At 49.0% G+C, this 11703-nt stretch overlaps 1 protein-coding gene across 9 annotated transcripts in view; it reads left to right on the top strand.

The window, feature by feature from the left end:
• Positions 1–1491: 1491 nt before the first annotated feature.
• The window catches only part of HIVEP1 (HIVEP zinc finger 1), a 143474-nt gene continuing 133262 nt past the window's right edge, over positions 1492–11703 (top strand). For 2 of the 9 annotated variants that reach the window (XM_033434905.2, XM_033434906.2), the window contains exons 1-2: positions 6496–8077; positions 8630–8772. In XM_033434905.2, the coding sequence (XP_033290796.1) occupies positions 8733–8772 (40 nt within the window). In that variant the 5' untranslated portion in view covers positions 6496–8077; positions 8630–8732. Of the gene's footprint in view, positions 1621–4657; positions 5068–5447; positions 5586–5698; positions 5832–6495; positions 8078–8629; positions 8773–11703 lie in introns of those variants that run through there. The other 7 variants (XM_049715604.1, XM_033434900.2, XM_033434899.2 and 4 more) reach the window with 7 other exon arrangements.

Raw genomic sequence — 11703 nt, 5'->3', positions numbered from 1 at the left:
TGCTGATACAAATACTACCATTACTACTACTGCCCATAAAAATACTATGACAGATCCTAAATCCATCAGTAACAATAATTTTCCTTAAAAAGATCCTTCTCAGTCCAGATGTCTCCAAATGACATGCAGTATCATGTCTTAATGCCTTCTTAAGAATGCCCAAGAAGGCTTTTCTCAGCCCATTCTGTCTTCACAGGTCACTACCAGAGAACCCATTCCTGTTTGGCCGGGACTGGAGAGGTGAATGCCTCTCATCAGGGTATAGTTATTCACGGCCTCCCACTTCCTCTCAATAGTGCCCTGGTTTGCGGGCTGCATTTATATGGCCACCCTTCTTTTTTTTTCACATTTACTTTGACTTTCTGCTCTAGCCAGAAAAACCATCACACACAGTTTACTTGCTGTCTCACCTTCAAGCTATTTCCCTTACCTGGAATGCTATTCTCAGACTATTGCCAAATCACGAACTTTCTCTCCTTCAAAATCCTACTCAGAGCTCACCCTCAGGATGGAACTTTCTCTGATAATCCTGCCTTCCACCCCATCCAGAAAGCTCTCAGCAATCATGTAAGTAACTGTATAACTTTAATTGGCTCTGTTTATAAGTTGCTTCTTGTATCTTTTCCCCTCTAGGTATTTTTCCATGTGTTTATTCTGTCTCCATTAATTTGTAAACTCCCAGAGGGCAAGGTCTGAACACAGGTTGGTGTTGGCATAAAGTGGATGGACAGATAGGGCTGAGGGCTGAGTGTTAGACTGCATTATTTCTTGATTACTGATCTGTTAAAAAAAAAAAAAAAAAGCATGCTTTGTTAGTGCTTTGTTTGTGATGGTCCTGAGCCTGCTAATCTAATGTAAAAATATATCCAGTTTCTGCTAGTGACCAGTTAAGGAAGATAAAATCAACAGTTACAAGCTTTCCATAAAGGGAGGGGAGGGTGCTGGGAGATTATGACCTGTAAGAATGGTATATAAAAGGCATGTTATTACAGAATTTCTTTTCTTCAGAGGTATCTTGTCTCTTCAGGGCTGCAGGTCTAAGAAGGGAAATAATATTTACTTTCAAAACTGAGATCTAAAAACCAAACAAAGCCTCAGAAAACGTACAGTACCACCTTGTTCTAAGTTTGTGCTGAGTGGAGGGAAAATGAATCTAACTGAGAAGGCCTCTTTTCTGTGTGTCTAACAGAAAATGCCACATGGTCCAGCGCTCCAGGATTACTAGATAGGCGGATTGTTCATTTCAGTCCAGGTAACAAAGGGAAGCGGGGCAAATGCTCCCTTCTCGCTGCGGGCTAAGAAGTGGGAATACTTTACCGTGACCACCTGCTTCCCTCTCTTCAAACCAGCACGTAAAGTGCCAAATATCTGTGTATCATTCTCGGCGCGGAGCCCACGGTATAAACCCAACGTAGGCGGTGCACCAGATAACATCAAAGCCCCAGGCAGGGGCCAGAAAAGGGGGGGCAAAAGCAGCCGAGGGAATGAAGCGCCTCCCCCTAGCATTTCCTCTCACGCCCACTTCCAACCTAGGAGGCTTTTGGTTTCTGCTTTTGTTGTTTTTAAAATTAAAAGTTAAACCCAGGAAGCTTTGGATCAGAGTTTGGCGTGGCAGTTCGGGTAAGTTTTCCCTCGGCTCTTTTGTCTGGCGTCTGGCTGGGGAAGAGCCCGGGCGTGGGGCACAGTTGGCAGAGAGTGCGGGGCAGGTTTTGTCGCCGGGTCGCCCCGAGGAGGAGGGGATTCGGCCGGTGGACGGGAAAGCCCAGCGCGCGCGGAGGGCGGAGGGCGGAGGGGAGGGACGGGCGGCGGCGTGACCCGGCCGACAGCTGGGAGGAACCTCCGGGATCTCCGCGTGGCGGAGGCGCTGCCGGGCCGCGCGCTGGGCGGAGGGCCGGGGCCGCGGGGCCGCGCCAGGGGGGAGCCCGAGCCGGGCGGGCCCGGCGGCCGCGTGGGAACCGGGGCAGGGGGCGCGCGGGCGGGGGCGCGGAGCCCCGTGGACGCGGCGGGATGGCGGGGTCCCCCGACGAAGCCCCGCGGAGGACTTGTGCTGGCGCCTAACTGCCCTGCGAGGAAAATGTGTGCGGAGCCTCTCTGTGACACTGCCCTCGCGTGAACCCCGCTCCCCAAGAGCGCTCTGGCTGCCGGGAGGGTGCAGCCAGAGAGGAAGGGGGCCCTAGGAGCCCCCTCTTTGTTGTTTTTTTCTTTTTCAGAGTAGGGTCACCTCCCCCAGTGTTCCAGAATTTTTGACAGTTCAAACTGCTGTTTACCTTTCCCATTTATCTTGTGGTTAAAAAAAAAAAAAGCTTTTCCCCAAATTCCGTTTATAAGATACAATTTGAGAAATTGTATTCAATTTGCCACAAAATAATTAAAGCCGAAACTAGCTACTTTATAGTTTAGTTGGATTCCCCTGCATTCTGATAACTAGGAAGTTAGAATTGTAGGCAGAATTAGGAAAAGAAATTGCACTTGGAAAATTCGGAACTTGAAAATGGGAAAATGTTCGGTATTATATATATTTCCAAAAAAAGATTAATATTAATTTGATGCTCAAGATAGTTAAATTGTGAATAGTCTATTTAAGAAAAAAGTTCTTTAACAAACTGAAATGACAAAATTAATCTATTACAACTCCAAATTGCATGTTTAATTTGTTAGAGAGTTCACAGCAATGCCAAATCCCATATAAACCTTGTGTTCACACTATGTATTTGTTATGGTAACAACTATTGGGTTAAAAATGTATTCAGTTAGCATTTTTGACTTAGCAGGTGACACAGAGTAGAGTCAGTTATCATCAGCCTTACCTTAATCTTTATCGTCTGACAGATTAGGTGTACTTTCACATGTAAATGGATTTTTAAAAAATTATTTATTTATTTTTAACATCTTATTGGAGTATAATTGCTTTACAGTGTTGTGTTAGTTTCTGCTGTATAACAAAGTGAATCAGCTATACATATATCCCCATATCCCCTCCCTCTTGTGTCTCCCTCCCACCCTCCCTATCCCACCCCTCTAGGTGGTCACAAATCACCGAGCTGATCTCCCTGTGCTATGCGGCTGATTCCCACTATTTTTTTTTAATTCAAGTTGTAAAGTTACATTTACATACGTTTTGTGATTGCAGTCCATTAAGTGTCATTTAATTTCATGCCAGAGATGATTTTATCACATCGAAAATGAAAAAAATTGCATTATTTCATTGCAAGGTTGGAAGCATAGTGTGCTAAACATTATTTCAAATTTAGGCAGTTGTTGGCTGATCTTCGCTTTTATGACCAAATCTACTTTTTAATGGGCATATTCCCCCCTTTACGTGACACTATTTTTGGTTACAAGCTCGCCATTATTGAGTATTCCATTTTTAATCATTCGCATTCTGGTGCATTAAGCTTTTCTTAGCTCAAATGAGCTAGAGGTAGGATTTCCTCAGGGGAATTTTAGGGGTCAACCCTAGGAGGAAAAACCTAGATCTCTTTATGGAAGCCCCAGGGAACAAAACAATTCAAGTTTGCGCAGATGGCCAGCAGAGTGGGTGTACGGTCGTTCAGCATTTTTATTCCTTAAAAGGGGAAAGCACTTTGGTTTGTATATGAGAATTTTTTCTGCATCAAAATTGTTCTTTCACCTTATTCCTCCCAAGTTCAGCGTGGCTACTTAAACCAGTCATTTGTGCCTGCTTGTTTCGGTGTACATGTGGAATTTCTGAGCCCCAAACTTCTAACATTCTTTATTTAGGTCTAACCCTGAAAACCTGCATCATTACCCTGGTGCAGCCCCTCCTGATTTCTTTTCCATAGATTTCCACTCCTTGCTTCCTCTGTTGCTTTCTAGCAGCCGGGGTCAAACTCTGGCTTATGGTAATTACTCCTTCTTCCCCCTTTCTCTCCTCCTTGCGACCCTGTGGCCAGGTCGCTGCCCAGGCCCGCAACCCCCTTTTCCTGACCCCAAAGAGCCCTCTCCTCCCTGCCCCAAGCTGTCAGGCGGACCGGCAAGGGTTAACTGCGCTCGCTGCTCGGGCTCTGGGAACCACCAGCGGGCATTGCAGTGGCCTCTGGAATAACCTTGGCTTTCCTCAATCTTTTAATAGAACATCCGCCACCAAAAAGTAGTTTCAGTTCAGGGTTAAAAATATGTCCCCTTCCACCCTTCAACTCAACACCCCGCCCCCCTCCCGTTTTTTTATAAAGTTGTTTTTCAAAGTTAATGAGTTTCAAGTTTCACAATGACTTTCCCCTTCCCTCCACGCGTTGCTGAGGAAACCCCCTTGGGGTCCCCCCGCACCCTGGCCCGCCCTTTTCCCTCTCCCCTCCCCCTTTCGGCCCGGGCGGGGGGCGGGGCTGGGAGACCCCATGACGTCACCGGGCCGGCCCACATCCTGCTTTAAAAAGTAAAGAGAAGGTAAAGAGAAACTATCGCCCCGCCCGTCCCCGCCCCTCTTCCCGGACCAACCGCCCCCAACTGCGCGACCCGGCCAGGCCTTCCCTGGGCCGCGTGACCGGCGGGCCCGCCCCTCCGCCCACGCCGGGCGCCAGTCCCCGAACCGGCGCGACCCCGGGCTCCCGCCCCTCGCGTCCCTAACCCCGCCCCTTCCCCCCTCGGGCCGCACCGCCCCTCCTTCCGTCCCCCCTCCCGTCCCTGCGGCGGCCGGGCGGGGCTGAGCCGCGGGCGGGCAGCGGGGGTAGGCGCGGTCCCGGGCCCGCCCCTCCAGGGAGACCCGGGACTCCGGGCTCCGAGCGAGCCCGGACCCGGGGCACCCACCCTACCCCTACCCCACGGCAGGGCTGGGCAAGCGGCGGCGCCAGTCCCGCTGGGCCTCCGCCCCCGGGGTGACCCCGCCCCTCCCCCCGCAAAGACCCCGCCTTGGTCCCCGCCGGGGGACGCCCCCTCCCCCGCGTCGCAGCCCACGGCCTCCCCGCCTCCCGCCCCCGGGGATCCCCTGCTGCCCCGCCTACCCGCGGGAAAGCCTCCGACCTTCGCCCTCCCTACCCCGCGCCACCCGGCCCGCGCTCCTCCCGTCACCCCTAAAGACTCTAAACGTGCCCTACTCTGCCCCGGGGAGAGGTAAAGCCCGCGCCTGCCCTCCTCGCCCCAGACCCCGGGGTCCCCCCGCCCCGCCTCCCGCGGTGCGCGCTCCCGGCCTCGCCGCCCGGCCCCCCGGACGCCCCCTCCCCGGCGGCGGCGATCATGCCGCGGCCCCGGGCGCCGGCGAGCGCTGCCGCCTCTCCCTCTCGGCGCTTGCGGCCCCCGCCCGCGCGCCCCGCGCTCGCCCCCCCGCCCCCCGGCCGGCTCCCCTGTTTAATATTTCAGCGCTGGGTGGTGAGAGTGCCAGTCGCTGGCCTTTAGTGTGGCTGCTGCTGGGGGCGGCGGCGGCGGCGGGGAGGGGGACGGATCCGGGGGGACCGGGAGCAGCAGCCGGAGGAGGTTATGTTTGTGTTTGGGGTTGTCAAGTGAAGGAGGGATCCCAGGCGCCGCCGCCGCGCGGGGGTCGAGGAGATTTCGAGCTGCGGCCGCCGCCATCAGCAGCGCAGCTCTAGGGCCGGCTGCAGCGGCAGCGGCCCCGCCGGGCGTCCTGGCAGCAGGTTCGGCGCGGGCTCCGCGGCGGGGGCGCTGCAGCTGGGAGGGCGGCGGGGGACCGGCGTAGTGGGGTGGGGGGCAGGACCACATCCCTCTCCGCGGGCGGGGGGCGTGCGGGCGCGCGTGTGTGTGCGTGTGTGTGCAACCGCAGACCTTGCAGAGGGGATGGCTGCGTGCGGGAGACACTTGCCACTTCTGGGCTCCCTCGCCGCGCGCGAGCGGCCCGAGCTGCGGTCCTGCGAGCCGAGCAGGTACGGAGGGACCCAGCCTCCCCGCCCGCGTTCCAGCCGCAGACGCATTCTGCAAGACGGTGGGGGGTGAGGGAGGCCAGGCCTCGGCTTCCCAACCTCCCGGCTTTGTGGCTTGCTTTTCCTTTCGTTCTTTGCTCTAAGTGCCTGTTTACTCCCAGCCACCTGGGTAGTTTCTTTCCGGGTTGGGAGTACGCGCCTGCAGCAGTTGGGAAGAGGGCGGTGGGTTTGGGCGCGGGTCGGCTCCGGCTCGCCTTGGGGTCGGGCTGGCGAAGGAGTTGCTGCTGGAGAGGGGAGGGGGCGGCGGCGGAGCTGGCGGCGAGGAGGAGTCTCAGGGCTGCCGCGCTCGCCTCGCCTCGCCTCGCCTTGCCTCGCCTCGCCTCGCCTCGCTTCGCCTCGTCCTCCTCCTCCTGCTCTCCGCATTCACTCTGGGCTCCTTCCTGAGCTGGCACTTCCATTCCCCCCTCCTCCTGGCATGCGAAGCGCTTTGTTCAGTGCAGCGTTGCGGAGGGGTTTTCCCAGGCTCCGCCCTCCACATTCATTCATGTTTTTTCTCGTTGCAACTAACTGTCTTTACGCTTTTTGATCGTGTCATGTTTTTGCTCCATGTAGTATTTATTTCTTTCCGTAAAGGAACGGTTCATCACTCGTCTTCATCGCTACAGTGCTGCTGTCGTTGGAAAGACTCACTCCCCCCCTACAAGGATTTAAAAATGGGATGGACAGCTAGGGACAGTGGGTAGGCAGAGAACAGGGTAGCGGAAAGCTGTTACTGATTGGGAATTTGCATATTTTCTGTGCAGGCTCCGGATCTTGTGGTGTCACGTGATTGAATTACAGTCGGAGTTGTCGCTTTAAAAACTTCTAAATATCGTGACCTTTTAAAAGCGTTAAGTTGGGAGTTAAGCCTTCATACAGTTTATTTGGCCCTGACGTCTCTACATTCTCTCTTGAATCGGAAGCTCCGTCAGTTGGATGGTGGATGTTTTTCGTGCAGGGAGTTGGGGAACTATATCTTTTATAGACCATTTAGCACAGTGCTAGATGAAGTACACGGTATTGAACCTTCATATTTCATATTCTTTACCATGCAGTTAAAAAATTGCAAATATTTTTTATGCAGTGCCCACATGCAGCCTTATCGGGGTTAAAATACTAAAGTTAATCATAGCCTTCTTTCCTTCTGCTTCTTCTCTGCTGTATTGAAACCATAAATTTCTAAAACCTTATACTGGTTATTAGATACAGCCCTATGGTCCCATATAGGCATTCTTAAAGAGGATTAATATTTGATATTTCCGTGTGCCAGGCAGTGAGCAAAGCACCTGAATTGTTTAGTTCTTACAACCCAATGAGGTGGATACCATATCCTAGTTTTACAGTTGGGAAATCTGATCTTCAGAGAGGTTAAGTACCTTGAACAAAGCCACACAGTAAGCCTTGAACCCAGTGTGATTTGACACCGAAATATATAGTCATGACTTGTTGTGCTATACAGCCTCTTGAACAAAACCCCCAGAGCAGGTACTATTTCCAGCCAGGAAATAAGCGTTGAGAGTACCTGAGTCAGGTGGTGCCACATTTCTTATTTGTTGGCCGTGGGCAGGTTCCTTAACCTCTTCCTGTCTTAATTTTCTTATCTTTAAAATGGATAAATGATAGCTACCTAAGCAGTTATCATTAGGATTAAATTAGGTAATGTGTAGGAAGTACACAGGCACACAGTAGGTGCTTTTGTTTTTTTCTGTAGTACTGGATGTTTTAAAAGTATTAAACAAAGCATTGCTATTCCATTCTTGTGTCTTTGCTTAGTGATTAAACATAATTTCATGTTTAACATCATCATCATAGGCTTTGCTTATCAGCCTTATTGCAGGAAGTTAAAACTAAGATTTTATAGCTCAGGGGTCCTTGAGGATCTCATGGGGGAAAGAGATGGTTAAGTTTTGGATTCTTACTGTTTTGACACATTGTATTTCAAATCGCTGTTTTTAAAATGTGTATGTCAGGACAGGGTTATGCTGCAGTAACAAATAACTCCTAAACCTCAGTGCTTAAAACAACAAAGATCTCCTTTACGTTTCTGCTCCATGATCACGTTGGGTTGGCGGGAGCTCAGCTCTGTGTTGTCAGACTCGCTGTCTAGAACAGTGCCTGTCTCATGGCAGAGGAAGAAGAGCACTGGGGGATCTGGCTTTGATAACTAAATGCTCCACCCTGGAAGCGATGCCTGTTTCTTCCACTCACAGGTAATTAGCCAGAACTGGTCACGCATTCTAGCTAAACACCGGAAGGGAGAAAGAACAGTCCTAAAGGAGCCTAGAAGAGAGAACTGGAATAATGGGGGAACAGCCTCAATAGCAACCACATGTATTAATTGAATTAACTCAGTAAGACAAAATGAATGAGACATGGTCCATGCACTAAAGAATTTATAAACGGGCAGACTTGTACTATATACAGCAAAACCCTTTTATAGCCTGATGTACTTTAATTGTACCTGGAAATGTTGCTTTAAAACACAATTCACTGAATTTTTTCACTCTTTTTTGTTAAAGGTACAGTGATTTTTTTTCCCTGTGTTTTTCACGGGAAAGCCCAGATAGTGGCAAAATGATGTGTCCTACATCGAATTAAAAGTTAGTAGGTAACCTTCTGCAGTGGCCTTCAGCTTGATTAGATTAGTTGAGATTTTGTTGAGTTTAGACTAGTGCAGTATTCAGCCATAACTTTTGAAGTGTCTTTTTCCTTTGAAGGTAGTAAAAGGTAGTGAAATGTGACTTTTTTTTTTTCTTTTTCAGCACATGGATTAATTGATGGACATTGGGTTTATGGAGCTGCCTTTCTGTGACCTGCTCTTCCTACAGTTTCTAAGAAGAAAAAGGGGCCCCTGAATCAAAGAAGATGCCTCGAACTAAACAGATTCATCCCAGAAACCTAAGAGGTAGGGCTCTGCATTAGATAGAAGTAGGGTTTACAGTCAGTCTTTAATCAAGTATCTCATTGGTGGCAGGAATGGCAGCTTGTTAGATGGTGACCCTGCTCCATGGTCCGGCGGCTCCAGGACCCCTGTTCTGTTTCTCTGGTTCACTTCCTCTTGCCCTGCACAATTTCTGTCTCTCAGGAGATGCTTTGTAAATATTTGTTGAACGAATTAATTGAATCTGACAAAACTACTGTGCCTTCCCAAGCATTAGTGTGGGTATTAAAGTCTGAGATTCACTGTCTCTTAACAGGCACCTTGTTTGGAATGAGGAATCTGAAATAAATGGTTGGATATTCTTTGCCAACTGGATCACCATGAATTAGTTTTTTTCACCCCTCCCCCATACTTCTTTTGAGATTTATTTTTGTACCAGTCTATACATTAGATTAACAAGAAGTGAAGACAGTTGTAGTCGACGTTAACTCAGACCATTGTTTGCAGGACTACTCAGGAAGTAGGTATACTGATTTATTTTCCATAGGGAAGCAATTGGTCAAAAATGTGTATGTATATGATATACATTTCATATAAAACAAAAAAAAATCAGCATTTCCTCTTAAATGTGAAGAGATATTTTAATATTAGGAAAGTCAGCTTTTTTTAGCTTATTGTTTTAAAAGATTTGTATTATTCTAATGTACCTTATCCACTGGGAACGGTAATTATCTTTTATATTTAACTTAGTAGGTAAAAGTGTGTAGCAGTGTTAAGCAAAGAACTGTTAAAGCAAATAATTCCAAACTGAGTAAAGTATCTTATGAAATATTTACAATTACAGAAAAAATATTCTCAAGCACACGCAAGGTAAGAAATGACTTAAAAATCAGACAAATTTAATTGAAAATGTTCCTTGGTGAAATAATTTGGCCAGTCCCTGTAAGGCAGTAAGTGAAAATGTGGCCAATTACGTGGCCTACTTGAATCTGCAAACAGTGCTCATTTCCTACCTAAGCGTACTAGAACTCTCTGCTAGCACAGGTGGATACCTCAGCCTGAGTTCAAATTGATGATTTTAGTACCAGTGTTCAATGAGATGAGGATTTAGATGGAGTGTGTTAAGTGTCGTATGTCGAAGTCTGATTTTCAGGGTCACATAGAAAATGTTGGAAACTGACTGTATTTGCCTGTCTCTTTTACTAGAATCTGAGCCCCCGAAGTCGGACTTTCTCTCATATACTTCTGTAGGCAATGGCTCCATGCTCACAGCCAGCTGAGGCGGGCGTTTGGAGTCCTGGGCTCAGCTTTTATAATTCATCTGTCCAGAGAGGGTACCCTGTTCCGATGGATCTGCACGCTCTAAGGCAGCCTTGGGGCTGGCAGGGGCCCTAGCCCAGCACAACCCCTGGCAGCTAATTAGGAGCCCAGATACTCACTGAAAGAATGAATGCATGATTGATCTGAAAGTATCGTTCATTAGGTCATAAACATTAAATTTTTTCATATTTAAAATATATCCTTTATTATATTCTAGATAACATGGCTATCCAGAGAAATGCAGATTTTTAGGCCATAGACTTTTCCTTTCTGTATCAAATAAATGTACAACTCAGCAGGCACTTGTTTTTTGTTTTTGTGAATTTATTTATTTATATTTATTTTTGGCTGCGTTGGGCCTTCGTTGCTGTGCGTGGGGTTTCTCTAGTTGCAGAGGGCAGGGGCTACTCTTCGTTGCGGTGCGCGGGCTTCTCATTGCGGTAGCTTCTCTTGTTCCGGAGCATGGGCTCTAGGCACGCGGGCTTCAGCAGTTGCGGCACGTGGGCTCAGTAGTTGTGTCTCATGGGCTCTAGAGCGCAGGCTTAGTAGTTGTGGCGCACAGGCTTAGCTGCTCCGCGGCATGTGGGATCTTCCCAGACCAGGGCTCGAACCCGTGTCCCCTGCATTGGCAGGTGGATTCCCAGTCACCGTGCCACCAGGGAAGTCCAGCAGGTATTTGTTGAACAGGGAAGAGCAGACGTTTAGAGATGACACTGGAGTTTGGGGATCATGTTACATTCCAATTTTGCAGGGGCTGGTTTGGAGAGGGGCAGGGTGGGAAGGAAAGATAACATCTGAACTGGGTTCTTAAGGCTGACAGATTACCTAGGAAGCTGACAAGACAGGATGAGTGCATTTCATCTTGGGGTGGGAGCTTGTGAAGCAACTTGGGGAATCCAAGCTCCTCTAAGTTACCATCCATGACCAGAGCATGAGAAGCTCTACTCAGAGGGGAGACGAGGGAGGGAGGGAGGAGATTGGAGTGGGAGAATTGGGAGGAGTCAGATTATAAAGATCACGAAGTCTGGGTCTAAATTTAGTATGCAAAGTGAAAAATTTTAGCAGGAAAACTTGCTTGTTTTCTGAAATTAAGATGTTTTGAAAGTTTTCGAAGAGAACTTGTGATAACTTGGGTTCTGGCCCATTGGTGAGAGTCTAAAAAGTTGCTTGACTAAGGCAGTTATGAACTCTCAGCCACTAAAGAAAGGATCAAAGTAGATTAGCGCAAGATGACAAAAGCAACTTTGCTAAAGCCGTGTGGGCGGATGGGCAGATTCGGCAGGCACGGGGGAGGGGGGACTTCATGGAAGGGGTGGTGTCTGAGCCAGTTAGCTCACTCAGCTGAGAAGGGTGAGGGCCAAGCTGTTCCCATTGGGAAAACCCAAGTAAGCAAAGGACAAAGGCAAGAACACCTTTACAGTTTCCTCTTTCCTTCTAAAAATGTATGAGGACTCTATCCCTAGGCGCAATTTGGGGGTTAAAGTAAGCAGGGAAACAACAGGTACTAAAATGAATTTTTTACCATTTACTGTTGTCCCTTGAACGGCAAGTTTTGAACTTCACAGGTCCATGTATATGTGGATGTTTCTCAACCACAGGTTGGGTGAATCCTCAGAAGCTCAACCCCTGGATACG

Source organism: Orcinus orca, chromosome 10 (assembly GCF_937001465.1).
Source record: "Orcinus orca chromosome 10, mOrcOrc1.1, whole genome shotgun sequence".
Taxonomy (NCBI): Eukaryota; Metazoa; Chordata; class Mammalia; order Artiodactyla; family Delphinidae; genus Orcinus; species Orcinus orca.
This window is presented reverse-complemented; position numbering and strand designations above follow the sequence as displayed.